At 39.3% G+C, this 25,037-nt stretch overlaps 1 protein-coding gene across 7 annotated transcripts in view; it reads left to right on the plus strand.

Moving 5' to 3' along the window:
* Cep128 (centrosomal protein 128) overlaps positions 1-25,037 on the plus strand; it is a 372,845-nt gene that overhangs the window by 346,251 nt on the left and 1,557 nt on the right. For 5 of the 7 annotated variants that reach the window (XM_038336959.1, XM_038336965.1, XM_038336964.1 and 2 more), the window contains 4 exons: positions 1,819-1,896; positions 6,672-6,785; positions 16,360-16,459; positions 17,063-17,133. In XM_038336959.1, the coding sequence (XP_038192887.1) occupies positions 1,819-1,896; positions 6,672-6,785; positions 16,360-16,459; positions 17,063-17,133 (363 nt within the window). The remainder of the gene's footprint in view (positions 1-1,818; positions 1,897-6,671; positions 6,786-16,359; positions 16,460-17,062; positions 17,134-25,037) is intronic. The other 2 variants (XM_038336962.1, XM_038336963.1) reach the window with 2 other exon arrangements.

A 25,037-nucleotide genomic window follows, 5' to 3' on the forward strand; every position in this document is an offset into this window, starting at 1 on the left:
CTGAAAAAGCCACATAGAACAGGAGAGGCAAATCCCATGTGCCTGTCAAGGGGGTCACTCAGCAGAATTCCAGCTAGGCTTTTGATTGAGCTCATTAGTGCAGTTACTGAAGAAGGGGGAGGTGGGGAGAGGGAACTGAAAGTGTGTTGAACAAAGGCATCCCATTAGTTTCTTGTATCCATGCATTGGGCACATCTGTGCCCAGCGGCTGTGGGAGTCATAAAATCCAGGCTCTGGAAAAATTGCCTTGGTGAGGCCCTGGTGGGAGACGCCAGGCAGAGCACAGAACCTCTGGAATGGAGTGCAAATCAAGGGGGAGACTGAGTGGAGAACGATGAGCTCTTCTCAAAGCAAAACTTCTGCCATGCCCATAAGTCAGACCTAACCACCCAATCAAAAGCCAGGTCACCTGTAGCCTGATTAATAAAAACTTAGAGACAGATGTTGGGGTTCAGCCTGAAGGTCAGAAAAGCAAAACAACCAGCCTCTGGCTCTTATTCTACTTCACTCCGAAATGGTAATCCTGCCTCGAGGAATCTCAGAATGAGACTGTGTATGAGAGCTGTCTCCTCCCATCTTATATTCCTCTCTAGTTCTGGGATTAAAGGCTTGCACCATTATGGCCCAGTTTCTTTGACAAACTAGCGTGGCTACTGGGATTAAAGGTGTGTGTCATCACTGCCTGGTCTGTAAGGCTGACCAGGCAGCTGTTTTACTCTCTGATCTTCAGGCAAACTTTATTTATTAAAATAAAAATGAAATATCACAGCCATATGACTTGCCTCCTTTAGTGACTTAATCCACCACATGGATATCGCTTGAGCTAATTACTGTTGAGCCATGTGTTGGTGAATACCAAACCCTAAAATACAGCTTATCAAAGCTAAAGTTGTTTCGCTCACATGAAACCCAACATGGTGGCCAGTTCTCCTTTGTCTCAGAACAGACCATCTGGAACATGTGACTCCTGCAGTCCCCCCCGGAAAGGGTCTACGATGAAAGAGCATCGTAGCTACATCCACTGACACTCCCAGCCACTAACTGATCTGCTGCTCTGAGAGTTATGCCCTGAGTCATGTATCTCCTGTGGGCTTTTGGTTTTGTTTTGATAATTAAAAGTCATTTCCAATTAGAAAGCCAACACCAGTTACCTGTATATGCACCATCTTTAGGTCAAGGTGGTTCTGACCACTGAGCATCCAGGAGGTCCTTTTAAGATCATTTCTTCTTGATATTCACATTGGTGGGTGTAACAAAAGCAGGTATTCAATGGCTTTGTAATAACTTACTGATTTATAATCAGCAGTCTTATGCCTCTGTTACAGGTGTTTGATTTCAGACAGTTCTTCTGTCTTTTGCAAACTGCTCTGCATTTGCTTCTTTCCTAAACACAATGGTTGAGAACTCTTTTCTTCGCAATGACAACATTTGAGGGTGTCGAATGTGCTCCGTAGAAATGCAACGGCAAACCCATCTCTCCTCACTATCACCTGGTGCTTAATTTTTGGTGTTCACTGAAGCAATTTTTGTAAATTAATGCAAATATGAAATGCTCTATAGAAAATTTCACAGCATGTCAGTTGAAAGCAATTATCTAGGAAGCCTTTTAAAGGAGTCAGGTTTGCAAATGCATCTCATACACTTTGTGAAAGGAACTAATTCTCCTAGTTTGAAAGACCTATTAAAAATATTTATTCTTATTTGGCTATAAATTTGTAGTTTAATTTGCTGGCGGTGTGGCTTGTTTTCAGTATTCAGAGTCTGAAAATATTAATTTTTGATCGAGTCCCCTTATGCTTTGTTTTGTTCTTTTCCTAGAGTACCCGAGTGGCCTTAGACCATCTGGAGTCTGTGCCTGAGAAACTAAGCCTTCTAGAGGATTTCAAAGACTTCCGAGTGAGGAGGAGTTGGCTTGTCTCTTTCATTATTTCTGTCTGAGTTAGGATGCTTGACATCGTCCTGATGTGCAAGCAAACCTGTGGGAAGGGAGGAAGTTCTGACAACCACTGGGGGTTTTAACAGTGCCATCTTCCCAGAGTTCACTGACATTTGTGAAGTCAGGGATGAAAATAACCCAACTTCTGTATTAAGATAACATAGAAAAATAGATACTTTTATCTTATTATTAGAAATTTACTTGTTCTCTCTCAATGTGTAACAGTAATTTAGAAAACCCTAAGAATTAAAGGGGGTGACACATTCCAGTGACAACAGGAAGATGAGATATTTCTGTTTTAGAGACATCGAATTTCATAGTTATTCCTCTCCCGTGGCGTGCGAAATCCAGTTCATGATTGTTTAGAGTTCATTTCTTCCCCTGTCCTTTTAGGGGGTGCAAATGGAAAGTATAGCCTTAGCAAGTTATAGCTTATTACAGTGTCAACACACTAGATACAAATAAAAGATTAAAACTAAAAGTGATGTGGTGTTCATGTTGTGAACATGTAGCCTCTTGTTTCAAATTGGCCGTAAAATCCCTAAAAATATGACTTACGTAATATTTAGGTGCTCTATAAATATTACATATTATTTGATGATACATTTGAGGAGGAAATGTCAGCACGCAATAGCATGGGCATGTTGCAATCAATGATACGATGCGGATCTTCAAATATAATGAATATTTTTGATGATTCCATAACTGAACTATTTTTAGCATGACCCAAGAATCGGTTGACACATTCTGAAGCTGGACAGTTGCAAAGAGGATAAAACAAGTGTTCCTTGTTTATTGTGTCGATTCTCTCTCACGTTGTGAATGTGTGTTTCCAGTTTAAATCCCTACCAGACAGTTAGGACACCAACATACAGAGCCCTGTGGTTTCCCTTCACCTTCATTCAACTCGGTGCGGAGAATGTTCCCCCTCCCCCCTTTCTACTAATGTCACCTAGATGAATGAAGGATGAGTGAGAAACAGATGCCCACTTTAGAGCAGGGTAAGCCTGTGACGTAGGCCCCCAGTAAAAGCTCACTTGTCCCTCAGTGCTCTTACTGAACAGAATGCTTATGAGTGCAGTCCAGAAGTTTTGTTTTCTTATCAGAAGTTCTGTTATTGTCACTCAAAGTCTAGTGGTGGTCTAGAAGCCTGGCTTATACATGCACAGACTCCAGTATGAGAATATGTTTACACTGACTGTTTCTGGGAGAATGTGTTTTTAAGTTCAGAGTTGTATATTCCAATTTTTTTAAAGTGAAACCTGTATCCTGAAAAGAGACATGCTTGTTAGCTGTTTTTGTTTGTTATCAAATGTACCAAGTTTTCTTATAACTTTTATTGCACTATGTAGTTAACAGTAGCTAAATCCAATGTGAATTTCTTTAATATTCAGACATTATTTTTTTCTGTTTTGCATATGAGAAAATTGAAGCTCGGAGTTTGTAAATTAGCTGGGAGAGAGATCTAATTTGTCTCTTCACTATTGCCTCCATCTTGAAATCCATTCCATATGTTCATGTGTATTCCAAAGACACCTATGCAATTAAAAAGAGCTCATTTATATCACTTTCATGAAATAGATACAGCCTTAGGTGAAAATAAAGAAAGCCTTCATATTATTTAATATGGATTGTATTTACACATGTACATATACACACATGTATATCAGTATGATATAAATAAGAATTCAAAGACCTACATGTTTATCTAAATTCAAGTTCATGCCCCAGATGGCATAATGTCTCAGGGAATACTTTATTTTTTTTATTATCTACCCCTGGGAAACTTTCTTAATATAAAGTGAAGGACACAAATACTGTCATCTACTCATGGTGCCACCACTAGCATATACACACAAAATACTGTCATCTACTCATGGTGCCACCACTAGCATATACACACAAAATACTGTCATCTACTCATGGTGCCACCACTAGCATATACACACAAAATACTGTCATCTACTCATGGTGCCACCACTAGCATATACACACAAAATACTGTCATCTACTCATGGTGCCACCACTAGCATATACACACAAAATACTGTCATCTACTCATGGTGCCACCACTAGCATATACACACAAAATACTGTCATCTACTCATGGTGCCACCACTAGCATATACACACAAAATACTGTCATCTACTCATGGTGCCACCACTAGCATATACACACAAAATACTGTCATCTACTCATGGTGCCACCACTAGCATATACACACAAAATACTGTCATCTACTCATGGTGCCACCACTAGCATATACACACAAAATACTGTCATCTACTCATGGTGCCACCACTAGCATATACACACAAAATACTGTCATCTACTCATGGTGCCACCACTAGCATATACACACAAAATACTGTCATCTACTCATGGTGCCACCACTAGCATATACACACAAATACTGTCATCTACTCATGGTGCCACCACTAGCATATACACACAAATACTGTCATCTACTCATGGTGCCACCACTAGCATATACACACAAAATACTGTCATCTACTCATGGTGCCACCACTAGCATATACACACAAATACTGTCATCTACTCATGGTGCCACCACTAGCATATACACACAAATGCTGTCATCTACTCATGGTGCCACCACTAGCATATACACACAAATACTGTCATCTACTCATGGTGCCACCACTAGCATATACACACAAATACTGTCATCTACTCATGGTGCCACCACTAGCATATACACACAAATACTGTCATCTACTCATGGTGCCACCACTAGCATATACACACAAATACTGTCATCTACTCATGGTGCCACCACTAGCATATACACACAAATACTGTCATCTACTCATGGTGCCACCACTAGCATATACACACAAATACTGTCATCTACTCATGGTGCCACCACTAGCATATACACACAAAATACTGTCATCTACTCATGGTGCCACCACTAGCATATACACACAAAATACTGTCATCTACTCATGGTGCCACCACTAGCATATACACACAAATACTGTCATCTACTCATGGTGCCACCACTAGCATATACACACAAATACTGTCATCTACTCATGGTGCCACCACTAGCATATACACACAAATACTGTCATCTACTCATGGTGCCACCACTAGCATATACACACAAATACTGTCATCTACTCATGGTGCCACCACTAGCATATACACACAAATACTGTCATCTACTCATGGTGCCACCACTAGCATATACACACAAATACTGTCATCTACTCATGGTGCCACCACTAGCATATACACACAAATACTGTCATCTACTCATGGTGCCACCACTAGCATATACACACAAATACTGTCATCTACTCATGGTGCCACCACTAGCATATACACACAAAATACTGTCATCTACTCATGGTGCCACCACTAGCATATACACACAAATACTGTCATCTACTCATGGTGCCACCACTAGCATATACACACAAATACTGTCATCTACTCATGGTGCCACCACTAGCATATACACACAAATGCTGTCATCTACTCATGGTGCCACCACTAGCATATACACACAAATGCTGTCATCTACTCATGGTGCCACCACTAGCATATACACACAAAATACTGTCATCTACTCATGGTGCCACCACTAGCATATACACACAAATGCTGTCATCTACTCATGGTGCCACCACTAGCATATACACACAAATGCTGTCATCTACTCATGGTGCCACCACTAGCATATACACACAAAATACTGTCATCTACTCATGGTGCCACCACTAGCATATACACACAAATACTGTCATCTACTCATGGTGCCACCACTAGCATATACACACAAATGCACTTTACAGTTGTATTTTCTGATCATCCCATAGTTCTGACTGCATAGAAACTCTATCCCACTTTGATTCACTTGACTTTATTCTTTCTTGAATTGACTATATCGTCCCTCTTAGTCTCCCTTCTTCTTTTAACCCCATTTTTGGAGACAAAAATACTTTAGCTCTGTCACCTGAATTTAAACATTGCTTATTTGGTAGAATGGGAAGGGTATGGCACTGAGTTCCAATCCAAATCTGCCACAGATTGCCTAGCTCTGGCCAAGTTGTGAGCAGCTATTTTTTCTTTCCTTTGCTGTCCTCATGAAAATGAAAAGCGTGGAGCTGGATTTCCAAGTTCCCTTCCCCACTTGAGCCACCAATAAGGTGAAGGTCCTGTGGGAGTATTTCAGACCCTACCTACCATAGATAACTGTACACACCAAAATCATTTACCCTCATTGTCTTCTAAATTGTTCCACAAATATTAAATGTCTAAATAATTGACTATCAGAGCTAATTCCTGTGTTCCTTCTTTCTCCTGAAAGTGAACAGAAAGAAAAAAAATAGAATAAGGGTCCTGAACATGTTGCTTTCTTAATTTATTTGTTCTCTGGATCTGTATGATTATGAAGAAAAATGAAATATTAAATTTGAAAATGTATGCGATTCATTGACAATCCCCTTCTCCAGCTGTGGAGCAATTGGTAGTTGTTAGCAGCTGGAAAGGGAGGGTTAGTTTTCTCTAAGTATATCACACCCATCTTATACCTGTGACCAAGTACAGCATGGCCGTTTTCTTATTTTCCTTTGGTCGCCTTTTTTTTGTATGTATCTCTCTAAGTACAGTTATGTTTCTGTACTCCAGCATTTCCTTGCTCTTATTTTAAAGCACTGATGATTCTTTCATTTACCAATTTTGAACCCTATCTTTCTTTTCCAGGTTTCCTCCAGTTTATCTGAGAAAACTGATGGCAGATATTCTAAATACAGAATTCACAGAGATGCTGTTCAACAGCGCCGAGATGACACAAGATACAGAATCAAGAGCCTTAAAGTAATGTTCTTTAGATACAGTTTTGAAAACTTGGGTCATTAACTATCTTTAAGTCTGTACAGCTTATAATCAGCTGTGGCAGTGTTTGCGTCAGAGTGGGAAAGAAAAGATTCCACTCGATTTCACTGTTATTATAGCATGTCGTCTGTCTATAGAAATGAATGCCACGTAAGAAGTCCTGAGCCAGGAAAACCCTGGTCACTTGGTTGGTCAAAGATATTGTAAACGACTGCCCTCCTTCATGTGTAAGACAAGGTGTACTTGGCACAGAAGTCCCCTTGAGGTTCAATATCCTGTGTTATTGAACTTGAAGCCTTGGTATTTCTAGTTATTCTCTTAGGTAGGATAATTCTGTGCTAGGACCTCAGATTTATAAATGTGTAACCAGAAAATAGATGAGTGAGATCATTTGATCATGTTGACAAAAATGTACCATTCCCTAGTCTTGCCCCAATATCTGAGGGCAGACAGATGAGCCCACTTGGCCCTTGTCTTAGTCAGGGTTTCTATTGCTGTGAAGAGACACCATGATCCTGACAATCTTAGAAGGCATTTAATTGTAGTGGCTCACTTACAGTTCAGAGGTGCAGTTCATGATCATCCTAGTGGGACATAGTGGCGTGCAGGCATACGTGGTTCTGGAGAGGTAGCTGCTACATTTTGATATGCAGGCAGCAGGAAGTAGACTGTGGCACTGGGAGTAGCTTAAGCATAGGAGACCTCAAAGCCAATCCTCAAAGTGACAAACTTCCTCCAGCAGGGCCACACTTATTCCAACAAAGCCACACCTCCTAATAGTGCAGCTTCCTTTGGGTGCCATTTTCTTTCAAACCACCACAGCCCTGAAGGATCTTAGTTCAGAACAAAATATCTTGACTTGAACATTGTGACATTCTGGCCAGGTAATTTTTGTTGCAGAGGTGACATTATGCATTATAGGATGGCTGGCAGCATCCCTAAAGTTTATTCAGTTTAACATCACCCTCAGTTGCCAGTAGCACACCCACCCAAATTGTGACATCCAGAAAGATCTCCAGGCATCGACAGATAATCCCTGCAGGACAAAATTACCATCATCAATACACATATGCGTTCTCTCTCTCTCTCTCTCTCTCTCTCTCTCTCTCTCTCTCTCTCTCTCTCTCTCTCTCTCTCTCTCTCTCTCTCCTCTCTCTCTCTCTCTTTCACACACATACACACACACGAAGAATGTTGACCTATAGAGAATCCATTTATGCTCAGTTGTGTACTTATAATTACAGAAAAACAAAAAGTGCCCATTTTATACACTTTATACTAATGAATATTAATTACACAGTATATATTCACATATTACAGCCAAGTATTATTTCTAAGGAGCCTCCTCCTTCCTAATATAATTGGATAGAGTTAGACAGTACTCATTTCAATGAATCTTTCTTAGCATAGTTATACTGTTGATACCTTCAAAGTTAAGAGAATTTCTCATGATTCTATTACTTTTTTACCAATTTTTAAAGTTAGAATGATTAGCTACGCTGGTAAAAATTTTTGCCTTGTATGTATGACAATATTTAAATCATCATCCAACATTCCTATATTGTACCATACATCTTGAATTATTCATTTCTCCTTCAATGGAATTTAATGTGCAGGCAACAGGAGTTTGTGATAATTACTACTCACTGAGTGTGTCAGAACAGACTTTCCCAGGTATCACATGTTTTATGTGAAGTCACTACTCCTACAGCAACTGTCAGGTTGGTATTATTCATCTCCTGTATTGCTAAAGAAAGTAAGGTTATGGAGTGGTTCAATGTTTGAATCCGTATTTAAACCTAAGTCTACCTAAGTGCAATATTCTATGTTCTTGACTGCTGTGCTATTTCTATGTTTGGTCTTCATATGGCTCACAGTCACAAAACATAGGACTGTATTTTTAATGTGTTGTAAAAGTTTTCTCCAAAACTACATGATTACATTATCACCAGTTAACAGAGGTCTGGGTGCATACTAAACATTTAAAACATTATTTCTCAATACAGCATGATTTGCTATCTGTATTTGTGCTATCTTGTGGTGTCAAACTGCTATAAATCAGTGCATTCTTCATAATAGCATATGGCAAAGTCATGAATGTTTAACACGGGCAGCAAGTATCTGCGCAATTTTATGTAAAACTGGATTTGCAGCCGAAGGCGAGTCAGGCCTGTTTAGGGAATGGGTTAAACTTGGAAATATGAGAAAATAAGCTTGAGAATTTTAGAAATAGATGGTATAAGTGTAGCAGAGGCCCACAAATTCTATTTTATGAAGGCCATGCTTCAGAATAATACTCTGTAAACATTTTACATATTTATCCACTCTTGTGATAAATATATAGATCATCACCAAATTCAGCAGATGCATGCCCTAAATAATGCAGTAGACTGACATTTTGTGACTCTGTCTTGCCAGTTATGGACACCATTAGTCATTTTTACAAATAAATTTAAAGAGACTGAGAGCAGAGGTCTGTGCTAGTTAGATTTTTGTCAACTTGACACAAGTTAGAATCACTTAAGAGGGAAGCTTCACTGAGAGAATGCCCACAGTGACTAGTTTTCTGTTACTGTGACACAAGGTAGGGTCATCAGAAAGGAGGGATCACCAATTAAGAAGATATTTCCATATGATTGTGCCATTGGTGAGCCTACAGGGCATTTCCTAGCAATTGTTGATGGAGGGCTCAGCATACTGTGGGCGTGGCCATCGCTGGGCTAGTGGTCCTGGATTCTTTAAGAAAGCAGACTGAGCAAGCCATGAGGAGCAAGCCAATAGGCTCATATCTTTAATGTCCTCTGCATCAGCTCCGCCTCCAGGTTGCTGCTCTGTTTGAGTTCCTGTCCTGATTTCTTCAATGATGAAGGGTGATGTGGAAGCATAAGCCAAATAAGCCCTTTCCCTCTCACCTTGCTGAGCTCATGGTGTTCCATCACAGCAGTAGTGACCCTCACTGAGACAACGGCTGTGCTGCATTTTTTTTTCATTAGTGATTGGTATGAGAAGGCCCAGCTCACTATGGGCGGTGCTTCCCTTGACCTGGTAGTCCTGGGGTATATAAGCAAGAAGCAAGCCATGAGGAACAAACCAGTAAGCGGCACTCCTCCATGGCCTCTGCATCAGCTCCTGCGTCCAGGTTCCTTTCTTGCCTGAATCCCTTCCCTAACTTTTCTCGTGGACTTTGACCAGGAGGTGAAAGATAAAATAAACCCTTTCCTCCCCGAGTTGGTTCAAGCTAACTAAGATAAAGCCAGTTTTGAAGTTTTATTGGAAGAGGTTGTTTACTAGCATTCATTTGCTGAGTCCTGTATTGCGGTCGACAAATAGCTGTGGGAATGGCAAGACCATATTGGCATCTGACTTCCCTCCTGTGACTGCTGTCATGTAAGAAAGAAATGCAACATCATGCATGACCACACCATTGCAGGGAAGGAAGTGTGAGCAGGAAGCAGGCAAATTAGATCCTCACTCCACCCAGGCCCCCAGCCCCTCTCCTTCTGTCCTTCTGACACCAGCATGACAAAAAGGATCCAATTTCCAGAAACCTGTCAAGAGTCCAAGCAACCCAGTGTGGACAATTTTAAGAGCACAGCGTAATATAAAAATATGTGAATATACTAGTGTACTAAGCTGACCAAGCTGGTTGCACAGAGCCTGATCTCCATTTGTATTTAGAATTCAAGTCAAAGTCAAGCCCAACACACTCTCACCGACTCTCTGTAGACAACAGAAGCATTTCATGGCCTCTTTTCCACCCAGCCTAATTGAGTTTCTGTAGGAAATGCAGTCTTCCTCACAGCCCAGCTGTTTCAAATAGAACAGAATGTCCACAGTGAGCCAGTAACACAGCATCACTAATCTGAATTCACGGAGGAGCGTGGTTTGCTCAACAACCCCTCTATTTGTTACCTTTATCCATACTAAATATATGGTTTTAATTAACATTGGAATGTTTTGATAAAATCACAGATGGTGTACCCCTTTCCATTCTTCCTCTTTCTGAGAAGAAAACGGTGGTTTTTTTTTTTAACTTACAGTTGAAGAGTTGGTGTGCCGCTTCTATTTGAAGAAGCAGCTGTTTCGCAGGATTAGAGGAGCGAGGTGCAGTGTTGATAATGGCTTTCCACAGTCTTTATGAAGGGAAGGCAGAAGTTGCCCAGGCCCTCGGCCGTGCTTGGTCAGTGTAAGCATGTGTGTGATATAAGTCCCTGGCTTGCTCCTGGAAGTCACTTCTCTCTCACTGAATCTCTCTGTAGTTTGTTTATGCCTTGCTCATAGCAATTAAGAGCATTCTGCACTTTTTCGAGTCAGCTATTTCTGGCTCAGATCTGCAACACTAGCTTCTAAAACATGCTGTGTGCAACTAGCGCAATCCAAGATTGTAGGTAATGCATAAACATTGTAGTTTCGATACTCTAAACACATGACCCGTGCAGTATTCACACAGTTCATGGGCATTGCTTGGGAATAGTAGGAGCAACCATGGGAGAGTTTAAGAGAGCGTTAACTCTTTTATCACTGTTGTGTCATTTGTAGCTACATTTCCCCCTCTTTGATAAGAAATTAAATGTAAATTGCTATGCAGATTTATCACCATACATCCCTCAACCCAACCAATTTGTCACATAGTGGGTGAAGTAAAAATTTAAGAACATATAGAAAACAATAGTATAAATATAAATGAATATGGAAATTTAAGAAATGCCTTTTGTTGTATGGAATGGTATTTTAGTTCGGGCACTGTCTGTTTTACTTTTGACCCCAGAATAAAAAGCAAGCATACATAATAAATTGTTGATTGTATTCTAGGTTAAAACAGTGTAGAAGTCTAATGAAAGTCTAATGGCCATTTTTCCCCAATAATTCTTGGGTGAAACATCCCAAACTTTGTTTGGAAATCAAATCATGTGGAAATATGAATCATCATCTTTAGCATCATCTGGACTTACATGCTGCCATGTCTAACTACATGATTTCATTTTGTTTTTTTTTTTAAGTTAAACAAAATATTTTTTTAAATCCAAATCAAACTGGATTGTTTTTCTTAATCTGAAACAGTTATGGATCAGAAGTGATAACTCAGTTGAGCACATTAATTGTTTTATCCTACTATAGCTTTATGCTCTATATCATAGTTCTTTGGCATAGAACATAAAATTTTATACAACTGTCATAATGAAATAATTACATTTGCTAATATTGATGGAAAAGTCCTAAAGAGCCATCCAATGGTCTTACCTAGCACTGTCTTTTCTTGTTTTTTTTTAATTAGTTCTTTGGGAATTACATACAATATACTTTGATCATATGCAACCCCCAGAAATCCTCCCAGATTGACCCAGCCTTTATTACCCGCAAAACTTGGTGTTCTCTTTCCTTTTTATTTTTAAACTCATTAAGTCCAGTTTGTAAAACAGTATTTTCATGAGTCTGTAACTCTAGTGATGAAGGTTGCCAACTTGAGGTTATAGCATTGTTGAATCGGTTTAGATTTCCTGTAGAAAAGATGGACTGCATAGTTGGCAGTTCCGTTCAGATCAGTTCAGATGATAAAGTATTAGTAGGGAGACTGCTTAGAGGTGATCTGGCACAACGCTGAAAGTGTAGCTGCTCGGGGTGGCTCATACTTATAGCTCCTGCACTCAAGGCTGAGACAGTAGGATTGTAAGTTAAAGGCAGCCTAGGCTATGTGACTTTCTCAACAAAGAAAAAGAGAAAGGAATACAAAAGAACCTGCAGCTGTAAGAATAGCCATCTCCTATGTGCCAGTATACACTCAGTAAGCAGATTTTAATTTCAGTGTCACATCATGTATTGCTAGTACCCTCTTACTACAGGTGACACTTTGGTAAATGGTGGAGGATTGTGGGTAGAGAGGTAGAAAGGTGGGTTGCTGGTGAAAGTCAGAGCCCCACCCTGGTGATTAAAATCTGAACTAGCAGAGGTACAAATTGGAACACTGATGGAATACAGATGGTCATAGAGTGGAGTGGAAATAGAGAGAGTGCATTATTTAACAAAAGGAGTTTAGGAAAACATTCATGCCACAGATCCAGAAATACATTCATTTTAGTTTCCTTTCCTCCAGGGAAAAGAGATTGATAAAACCTTAAAATTAAATGTGTCACTTAGAAACTTTGAGCATTTGGTGTACATCGCTAGATAGCAGTCATTCGATGTCACCTTAGCAGAGGAACTCAGTCAAGTTGGAATCGCTTTGAAGAAACCAATTACAATGCGAGTTATGAAAGAGAAGTGGAAGAAGCCCAGGGAAAATACTAGAAAATGCAAGTTCTTTCATCCATTGAATTTTTGCAGAGAGTTCTGGCTAACTGGGTTATTCAGACTAAGACAGCAATAAAAACAGGGCCTTGTTTTAAGGATAAAAGAATTGTTATAAGGCAGAAGCCAGGATTATTAACATTGCAAAGAATCTTTTTTTTTAATAAGTATTTTCTTCTTGGTACTAAAGTACTTGATTACATATAAATAGGAATTAAAAAGAAGTGTTGAATTTTTGATCACCTTGTAAAATATATTTAAATTGAGATTCAACAGATTAAATAGCAATATAGAAGTGCAGGAGCAATATAGGAAGAGAAGGTTCTCTTTTCATACTCAAGCATGTTGATTGTTGAAAGGGATTATGAAATAATTTTCTCTTATAATTCAGTTTGACTGATTAATTTTGCTGGTTCTGTTTCAAGATGATATGGAAAATTTGGACAATTTTTAAAAGGTTTTATTTTAGTTTTTTAAGTGTGTGTGTGTGTGTGTGTGTGTGTGTGTGTAAGTGTGTGTGTAGGTGTGTGTAAGTACTTGTGAAGGTCAGAAGGGGATGCCAATCCCCTCTTTCTGAGGATACAGGAATTTTGAGCCACCTGATGTAGGCACAGGCAATTAAATTTACATCTGAACTCTTAACGGCTAGGTCAGCTCTTTAGCTCCTTCTGACAGTATATTGAAGACATGAAATGTTAAAACTTAAAATATGTAGTTAAGTCCCCATAGTTCTCGCATATAAAGAAAGGAAGTATGAATATTTGAGTCATGAGTAAGCCATGTGGAAGGAAGGAATAATTCTTCCAGTGGAGCCTTGGAATACGTGGAGCAACAGCTACCAACAGATCGCTAAACAACAGCGAGCCTAGACTTTGAAATGTTACCATTTCTTTTCTCATAATTGATGCCATTAGCAGAAGAATCAGTGAAGACTAGAGTTGTACCACCAACCAACAACAGCTAACTGAAACTTTCAAAAAGTCCTCCAGCACTAGGCAAAGTATACACTGAACATTCTCCAAAGTAGACTATATTCTGGGTGATATAAATTATTTAAAAACTTTTAAGATGATTAAACTTATAAAGATTATCCATAGTAAGATAAAACCAAAAAGCTGTCTGTGAAATAGCCAATTACTTAGAAATTAAACATCATACTTGTAACTAACCCATTATGGCTCAAAGAAGCAAGCCAGAGGAAGCTAAAAATATTTAACTATATTAAAGTAAAAGTGCAACTTATTGAAATTTGTGGGATCAACAACTGCAATGAAGCATGAAAAATATACCATCTAGTGATTTCACATCTAGGAAATTACAGTTTGAACAAGCCTCTTTGTAGCAATGCATCTGTCATAGGGTTTGCTTATAGTAGGAATAAAAACCTGACTAAACTGTAAGAGTGCATATTAAGGGTGTAAATTAAGCTATGCTATATAATGGTGATAATGGAGATACAGTGATATTAGGAAAAGCAGGAGGTTTATGGAGATGTGTAATAGATCCTGTACTCTATTACATATATGCAGGGACTCGAGGAATGAGAGGGAAACAAGAAACCTCTTATAGAAGTGTTTATTTGTGTATATACTTTTTATTTTTACCTTTTTGTTTATTTACATTTATGTACAGTATATGTGATCCAAAAAACAAACAATCAAACAAAAAACTGGTTGAGGTCCAAGAAACAGCAGTGAATTCACCAGGTAGTCATGTTACATGAGGCTTTCCTACATGGAGAAGTGCATTTGAGACATCTCCTTAGACCACCTTGCTGACAGTTACTTGATGTGAACTCTCTGGACACCAGCTATCTTTAGCCAGTCTGGTTTTCCCACTGTGTGTTTTAGATGGTAGACCCATCTTATCATCATCCTTCTCTTTACACAACTTGTGTTTTCTTCCAATGATATTTAAGAAATTTAACCTTGGACTAGCATGATGACTTAATGGATTGAGGCCTTTGCAATCAGGCCTAATGATATGAGTCTAATCCCCAGATCCCACAAAGATAGAAGGTGAATACCAACTCTAGAGCTTTGTCTTCCAATCTACACACACACACACACAAACACACACACACACACACACAGCCTCAAATGCTTGGACCTTTGGGTGCACACGCAAATATATTAATTTAAAAATTAAATTTTCAAGTAAAAAATGTAGCTTCTGCCCACACTTAGACTTCACTTCAGAATGCTGCGACCACGAGGTCCTCTTCCTTCACTTCCTAAGCTCTTTCTGAATCACTCTGTCCTCCCTGCTACGACCCATGTAGTGTGTCTTCATTGAGCTCTACTCAAATAGTTCCCTGAACATTACCCTCCGAGGGGCATCTTTAGCCTCCATTCCATGTTCGTCTTCTGTTGTTTACTGTTATGAGAGTGTGTCTCATGCTTCTGATTCCACCACATTTCATGTAGTTTATTTGTTTAATGAATGCCGTTCTCCTTTGGAAAAATGAACATTTCCTGATCACACAATCCAATTTCTTACTTGTTCCTGCCCCAGCACATAGTACATTCTACCTCCTATTATTGCTGAATGAATCGGGGAGGGGGAATAAAGAACCTAGTAAATAATTTGAAAAGAATCATAAAAATTGCAATTTCACTACTTAAGTTTATCAAGTATCTGTTTTTAATCTGTTTAACCAATGAAATTTTTTGAAGTTGTCTTCAAATAGTTAAGAAAGACACATTTGTGCAACATATAAAGACAGGGACCTAATATGAATCTTTTTAATTAAATATGTGTTGGATGTAAAAGACCATATTAATATAATCATTCAGAAAGCAGTCTGATAAAATGCATTTTAAACGTAAAATTGTTTTATTGAACCACTATTTCCACCTAAGACTGTCATAAGGAGTAGACCTAAATATGGAAACGGTTGCATAGTTAAAGGTACTTCTCCCAGTGTTATTTATGGGGACCATCTAAATGCCAAGAAAGATAATGACTGAGTAACGCATGGTGTGCCCACTGGATAGTGTGCGAGTAACACTTAATTTGAAGATTCGGATAATGTAATGACTTCAAAATGTTTTCACCTAAATGCAGGGAACATATAGCTTTATAAATGTGTCTCTAAAGCCCTTTTGTGTATGTGTTGTGAAGAAGGCTGGAAAGAAATGTCATGCTGCACAGCAATGAGTGATTTCTTTCTTCTTCATATATATATTTCACGGTCACTACATTTATATAACACTCTTTTGTCCATGCATCTTTTGATCATGGAACTCAAGTGTGGTGCTTTCTTTCTCAGGACGACAGGCCCTTTTCTGGAGGTTCCCACTTCCGTGGCCTAGATCACTCAACCTCTTGGCAGGATGGCAGTTACTTCCTGTCTAGTCCACACTTCAACTGTAAGTAATAAAGTCTATTACCAGTTATTAAATTGGATTTGTTAAAAAAATATAACTCATGGGGAAATTAAATTTTAAGGCTAGTACATGACAGTAATATTCATGCTAAGTTCGAGAAAATTTTTATTATGAATTATAAAAAAAAATTTTAAGTCCCCCAAAACACCTCTGATGGTACCCAGCTCACTGAATTGAAACATGGAATTTGTGCTTAGACTTCAAACATTTTAAAGAAAACTTAGAGTAAATTATCCAAAGTAAAAATGTCTGTTAAACCAATTTTTGGTTTAAAGATGGTTAACTATAGATGAGCAGAGGGGAGGGAAGGGGGAGGAAGAGGGGAGGAAATGGAAATTTTTAAAGATAAAAAAATAAACCAAAAAAATAAAATAAAAATAAAATTAAATAAAATGGAAATCATCAAAACAGGAATATATTTGCATGTAACTGTTCATAAATATTTATTTGTACAAAGAATAAGCATGCATACATGTCTACACACTAAATTTCACTGTTTCTACCCTGTGGCAACAGTAAGATGTGATGATTCACTAGCCCAGGACCCATTTACCGTGGTGCTTTTTCTCCTCTTGCCTTCTGCAGTGGGTGTCTTCCACAACATTCAGTGTCTACGAGTTACATTTGAAGTGATGTGGGATTCCCCTCTGTATGAGGTGAATATGTTTTATTGCTATTAGTTAATAAAGAAGGTGCTTTCGGCCAATGGCTTAACAGAATAGAGCTAGGCAGGAAAACTAAACAATGCTGGGTGAAAGTAGGGGTCAGGGAGAAGCCATGTTGCCACCACTGGAGACAGATGCCTCCACTGGAGCCCACTGAAACTTCGCGATAAACCATGACCTCATGGTGATGCACAGATGGAGATGGGTTATTTTAGGATGTAAGAGCTACCTAGCAATATGCTTAAGCTACTGGCCAAACAGTAATGTAAATAATATAGTTTCTGAATGATTATTTCAAGTCAAGGCTGTTGGGAAATGAACTAGCAGCCTCCAACAACATTGAAGAAGGCATCAGTCCTATGGTTTTAAAAGTGTTTTCTATTGTAAACACCCAAAACTCAATATAAAATTTTTAAATAGGACAACTAATAGATTTTTTCATAATTTGAGTAACTTTTCATTTACTGATTTTTTTTAATCCCCTCCACCACAGACTGAACTCAATGGCAGCATGAGTGATGTCTGCTTTGTTCACCGTTGCTTCCTTAGCTCACCACATAATTTTTGGCACATATTAAAAGCCCAATTAATGTTCAATTAAATTAGGTAAATGAATATACAAGTCCTTTTTGAAGTCTACTTTTATCTAAGCCATCGGGATTCAAATATTATTTAATAGATTCTAATTTGCATAATAATTTAGTTCTTCAATTTATCATGGGCCTGGAGGGTTATACATTAAATTTGATAATTCTGTCATTTAAAATAGCTAGCCTGCTATAAAATAATATATCAGAATAAGTCTTAAAGAAGTAGGTCAAATTTAAAGGTGATATCTCTCATTTTTGCTTATTTATATTCATGGATTCATTTAATAAATATTTATCAGTTTCTGACAAATGGTTTGGTTTTCATTATATCATGATTATTTTATTCCCAAAGCTAAGCATTTTCTCTTTCCCATCTTAATCATTTTACCAAGTGATTTTGTATCTGTGTGAACCCTCTGCTATTCTGATGTTGTGGCCACTCTTCAACACGGATTACATCTCAAGTTGGATATAACGTCACGGAATCTGGTGTATAGCCCTGCCAGAATTTGTGTCACATTAAGTAATGTAAGACGTTCCTCAGACTACATGGACATTAGAAGTCCCACCCGCTGATACACTGAAGAGCCTGGGGATAGTGACCAGGAGTGGAGAAGAGCGGCCATTTTCCACTGCTGCTTAATTCTGTTTAAATGGCGGCTGAAACAGAGTGGTTAGAAGATTGTTGTGGAGCTATCAAGGTTGTTGGAATTGTAGATAATATTACATAATACCCATTCAGAGAGATTACATTTAGCTTTTGATTGTACCATCTTGTAACCAGCCTTGATCGTTTTTCTAATTAAGATATGTTTCTCATAAGCAGACATGGGGTTCTATTCAAATGCAGTGGTTCAAAAGTAAATAAAATTATTAAGTATAGGAAAAGTTATCATTGCAACATAGTCTGAATGAAGAAATACTTGTCACTGCTTATATTATAGGATGTAAAAAATTAATTAAATTCCTCCATTTATTATTTGAGCCTTATAGTTTACTCTTTTTATTGACAAGTTTTATTTATGATTTTCCTGCCACTGTTATATCCATCTCCTTAGTACTTTTAAAAATTTAGTTAACACCGAATACTTCTGTTTTTGTAGCAGACTAATTCCACTTAGAGAAATTATCCTCTAACTTCTCCTTTTACTGAATACCCTTAAATGGAAAACTGCCATGCCCAGCAGAGAATAGAGCAGAACCTTTGTCAAATAAGATAATTAGAGGTGTCCTCAGACACTAAAGCTAGAGACTAGAAGAGGGAATACAGGCTTAAAAAGATCTCAGAATTATAAAATAGGACATAAAAATGGAAGAAACCAGACAAATGGGAAATAAAATCTAGGAAAATATAAAGTAAAAGAAAGGGGGACCAGGAATGGGGTAATAGAAAAACTTAGGTTTTTTTAGAAAAACCAAGGGATGACAAGATAGTTCAAGTGGGTCAAGGCACTTGCGCACCACCAAACCTGGTGACCTAAGTTCAGTCCCTGGGCCCACATGGTGCAGTGAAAGAACAAATGTTCGCAGTCTGTGCAGTGAGCTCCACATGCGTACCATGGCACGTGTGTAACTACACACACATGTTCTCTCTCTCTCTCTGTCTGCCTGCCTGTCTGTCTATGTCTCTGTCTCTGTCTCTCTCTCTAACACACAGACACACACACATATGTATACACACTAATAAATGTAATTTACAAATTTGGAATTCAGGGAGGGGCTGGGGAGATGGCTCACTGGCCTTCTTTCAGATGACCTGAGTTTCCATTCCCAGCATCCACACTATGGCTCACAGTTGTCTGTAACTCCCATTCCAGAGGATTCAAGTTTCTTGTTCTGGCCTCTGCAGGCACCAAGTATGCACATGGTGCACAGACATATATGCAGGCAGAACACTAATAAACATAAAACAGTAAAACAAACTTGTAAAATTTAATTAAAAATAGACAAGATACGGTTCACAGATTTGGAGTTTGGGGAGAACAAAGGAAGCATGCAGACCAAGGGTGAAAGGGCTTGTCCAAGCAGTCTGTGATGCATATGGCACCAGACACTTGCTCAGGCTTTGTTTCCTCACCCCTTGCTTCTATGGAAATACACTGAGGAGAGGGAGGTTAGTATCTTTCATCTTTGTGTCCCTGAAAATGGAATCTTCCATTGACACTTGATCGAGGCTTTGGCTGACAATGCATTTCTAAGTTTGACCAGCTACAAAATTCCAAGTTGAAAATTATTTTCCTTATGAGGGCATTGAAAAAAATACTTTTCCCAATCCAAGACTGCTGTTGAAAATCATAAATATTTTTCTCCTATCTTTTGAAGTCCTCTTCTGTCTTCTCCACCCCCTTCCCTTTTGTATCCGGTTTCCCTTTTCTCTCCTGACCTGGGAAACTTCGAAGAGCGCTGCCCTTGAAGCCCAGTGATTTTGTGGGTTTGTGTTATTCATTCTTTTGTCTGCAGGATTGGTGAGCCCCTAAATGGGCACTCACTTTTGTCCTTTTATTGGAAATAGCTTTTCTCATGTAATATATCCTGATTATAGTTTCTCCTCCCTCTACTCCTCTAAGCTACTTCCTACCTCTCCTCTCTTTCCATTTCTACCCCATTTCTGTCTCCCATTAGGAAAAAAAAAGAGGGTTCTGTGGGATAGTATTAAGAATGAATATAATAAGATAAAACAAAAACTAACACATTACAATTGAACAAAACAAACCAACAGAAGGAAAAGAGCTTAAAAGAAAGCACAAGAGGGAGAGAAACAGCAAACTGGAAGGCATAGTATAAGTGCAGCAGACCTGATACAGAACTCTGTGAGTTCACAGGACCTTTGAGCCTTTGGATTTAGAAGGCCTCTTTTCCTGATGCCCTTCATTCTCTGTGACTCTCAGGCTCTTTCTGCCTCTTACACAGGTGTCCCTCAGCCTTGAGGGGAGAGATTTGATGGAGACATCCCACTTAGGGCTGAATGGCCCAAGGTCTCTCACTCTCTGCTTTGTGTCTGCCTGTGAGTTTCTCTATTTGTTCCTGTCTGCTTCCCTGGCCTGAGACAGTACTCACACTTTTTTTAAACGATTTTTCTTGATTCTTTGGGAATTTCACACTAGATACCCCAATCCCAATCCCTCTGCATCTGCCCTTCACCTTTGTAGTATCCCCCCAAAAGGAAACCTTTAAAAGAAATAATAAAAAATAAAATATAAATAAAAATAAAAATATAAAAATACAAACAAACAAAAACAAAAAAAAAACCCAAAAGGCCAAAAAATACAAAAGCAAGCAAACAAAAGAGCAGAGAGCTGTCCTTGCCCCTCACCAGCTGCAGCCCTCAAAAGAGTGGCCTCTGCACCTCACCTGGACAACACAGTGGAGCTGGCTCTGAAGCTGTCTGTGTCGGAGAGTGGACTCTGAGGGCATGAAGGAAGGAGAATCAGTCATTGTTGCCAGGGGTGAACTAGCCCGGACAATGCCATCTCACCCTGGTCATGAGTCATGAGGATAGGGGAAAGCTGGCAGGCTGGCCGACAACACAACTACCCACCCCAAATCCACCCCATCTGTGATCTGCTGGAGCACATGAGGGGCTGTACCTGTGGACCTAAAACTACAAGATCCTCACAACACAGGGCAACAACAAGATGTCCAAGAGGAGTCCCAGTGAGGGCCCAGCACTGATAATGTAGTAGAAACCAGAGTCCTTGAACCAGACCAATGACCCTTTGGGATGAACACTTCCTAGTAAAGATATATGGATAAAAAGGTAAACTGTGTGTCATACTGCAGCTTCTTTTTTTTCTCTTAAATTTTATTTTATCTTATTTTGGGGTAGGGAGGAGGTTGCAGGGGCAGAGGGCAGATATGAAGGAATAGGGAGATGAATGGGGTTGAGATGCATGATGTGAACAACACAAAGAATGAATTTTTAAACAGTTTAAAGACAATTCCCTCCTCCATCTCTCCTGCCTCTCCATCTCCTCTTCATTCATCTTAGTGTCATTGGGAGCTTCGGCATGTTACAAAGTACACACTTTTGTCCAGACAACTTTACTTGCAGCGTTCATTGTATAAAGTGTTGTTGGTTGGGTTCCAGGCTTCTCGCTTCTGGTACACCATCAATACTGAATCTTCACCAAAACTCCTGCAAGATATTCTACTGCTGACCAGAATCATGGAGCTCCTGTGGCTGCGGTTCCACAGGACCAGTCCCTTCACAATGTGCAGCACGTCATAGATGGGGTAGATGTTGGGGAGACTAACCCCAAGTCATGCATGTGTGCCTGGGTGGGAGCTGAGCTGGGCAGTCCAGGTCATTGGGGTCATCCCCCTCCGGTGAGGGGTAGAGCCCAGCTCATCCACACTCATGCTTAATAAATCTTCTCATAGTAAACAGAGATTCTATTGAGAAAATCCTTAGGAAGCAAAGAAATTACAGATCATCTTGTGCAACTTAAGACTTAGGGAGGAAAAAAGTAAAACCTTCAAAAAAGAAATGTGGAAGAGTTAATTGAGTCATTGGGGGCAAATAGTCATAGAACAAAAGCATATTAAAATTAATATGAGTCAATTAATAAACTTGGGAAGAGAAATAAGAAGAGAAATGTTACAGTCTACCTATTAGGTGTTTTCTGAGCTGTGTTTATTTACATGGTCATGAAAAACACTCAGTATTGACGTAACTGAAACTTCAGCTAGAGCTATTTTAGAAGCATGGGTGTGAAGAAGTGGGTGGGTGTGGATAAAGTCTAAAAATGATAAATCAGAAAATAGCATTTTAGACATTTTTATATATAAATGGAGCAAAGAATGACATTTAAAGAACTGCTCGTGTTTGCCTCTGGAGGATTCCAAGCGATGCAGTGGGAGACTCCTGGTGTTCTCTACACTACCTTGAAACTCTTTGATGTAAAGATGTACAGTTTGGTTAGACATGAGTCTTATAAAGACAGATGCTACCACAAAACCTCAGTTTTTATATCTGACCAGCAAATGTCCAATTTTCTTATTAACTTCTAATTGAGTGTAAAATCTGGCTTTGGAGCTCTGAACTATTTCAACCTGTGTGGAAACTTGGCGAAGAGATGGCTGCAGCCCCGTCGACGTGGACGGACATTGCTTTCTGGGTGCACAGGGCAGGCACTTACTGCTTGTGATGGAATACGGACTGCATGAGGCCGCTTTTGTCCCGTGCCATGGAGGCCAAGGCACTCATTCTGCCGACGCAGAGGCTCTGTCAAACTGTGACCAAACCGAGCACAGAAACACGGACCATGGAAAAAACAAAGGAAATGGGAAAACACCGCATAATTTGTGGTCTCTCAAATGCTCCAGCATTAATGAAAGTTTGTTTTAAGAAGTAATTTATGTCAGCTTTGTGTAGTTCAGGTCAATTCATGAGAAGGTAGATTCTCTCTGCCAGGAAGAAGGGAAGAAATGTATAAATTGTAAGTTTATATTGCCATTGGAAATAAGAACACAGAAATCCATTATTAAAAGCATGATCACTAGCAAATTTATCCTGGCTGGCTGGAAGCTGTTGCCCTGAGTCAGGATCCTCTTTTAGAAGACTGGTTCCGTTACCTTCAGCCTGTAGACAGTGGGGGCTTAGTCAAGAGAGCGTCACAGTGTCGGCTTTGGGAGCCGTCATCTTCACTTTTTATAAGTGGCCGCTGGTCTTCATGTGTAGCTCCTTTGAGATGAAAGGTGCACGACCCCAGGGCAGGTCCCTCTCAAGGCTGAGACTAGTCTAGACTTGAATGAGGTCTGTAGCACTTTGGTGACTTCTAGAACTCTCCAGCCTTTTGAGACTAACATGCTTAATTTCTGTGGAATTGATGTTTCTAAACCAAATTTTAAAATAAACCTAGATTGTAAATTGTCTGTAATCTTAAACTACTCCAAAGAGTAGATTTTTAAAAAAATAAATGAGTGGCCCTAAGAAAAGGACTGTGGCTTTTTTGCAGTAGGGCAAAAACATTATCTAGAATTATTATAGAATTTAGAGGTGAGTTATAGATTTTACTCTAACTTGATACTTTCAGAAAAAGTTCAGTAAAAGTTGCCTTAAAAAAACTATTTTGCCTCCTACCTCAGTTTAGATTGCTAGGAAACGAAAGCTTGGCATCTTGGTTTGTATTTTGAAGGACATTTTATATCTTTTGGATGAAAAGTAGTCCACAGAGTAACAGAAAATAATTACTATGCTAATGGTTCAAGGTCTGCCTAGTCTGCCTAGTTAACTATGAACCACTCCTTTTTAAGTAAGCTATCCTACAGGGTCAATTCCAACAATATGTGGCAATAAAAATCTTAGGGGTGCTGATAACATAAGAATGATGGTTTCCTGTCCATCAAAGGATTATTTATTCCTTGGAAGCATAACATATCTGCCTCTTTTATTTGCTTACTTTATGAAACTAGGCTTTGGTTTTGTATGTTAACCAGTTAAGCATCAAGTATGTTTAAAATGATTAAGCTCTGGTTTTGTAATTTTGCAAAAGGGTTTCTTTCTACCTGCTCTCTAGAAAACATCTAAAAAGTTTGCAATTGGCTGTCTCTTTCAAAGTCTCTTAGTGTATTCACCTGCATCAGCTTGAGTGGCTTGTATACAAGGCTTGGAGATCATTTTTGAAGGAGGCAGTAATGACAGACAAGGTCATCTCATCTCAAGGAGAAATAAGTGGTGAACAATAAGGGTGGGTGGAACCTCAAAGGAGAGTGAGGACGGGACCCCAGGACAGGAACATGAAGTGGGTGATCATGGGGTGCATCTCTGGGAAAGCTACAGTTGACGTAAAACTCGGAAAAAAGAAAAGAGTAAAAAGAGCTAGCTGAGTTGAAATTGGGTGGGAAAAGAGATCCTTGTACCAGGAGCAGAATGTTCAAATGGTCTGGGGAAAGGGGGTGTGGTCTGCCAGGATGCAAAGGAGAGTGAGAGGGGCAGCCACTGGTAGGGGCCCCAATTTCATTCTAAGTTCACCAGAAGCGCAAAGGTGGGGAGGCTGTCCAGGAACAGAGCGTCCCTTGGGTTTACTTTTTAGGAAGGTAATTCTGATTAGACTGGTTGAAGGAGCAAGGTAAAAGACAGAGAGGAAATGGCAGCCCGGGCTGAAGAGACAGGGATGGTGTAAAGGGAAACACAGGTGACTTCTGGAGACGGGATTGTAAGGACTCACTCCTAGATAACATAGAAGGGACAGGCAGACAATAACAGACTCCCGGAACCTGTGTGGGTGGACATATTGGTTCTAAGACAGAGTTTTGTTATAATACATAACTATATTATTGGTTTCTATAAGTAGTGGATGAGCA

This window comes from Arvicola amphibius, chromosome 7, assembly GCF_903992535.2.
Source record: "Arvicola amphibius chromosome 7, mArvAmp1.2, whole genome shotgun sequence".
Lineage (NCBI taxonomy): Eukaryota > Metazoa > Chordata > Mammalia > Rodentia > Cricetidae > Arvicola > Arvicola amphibius.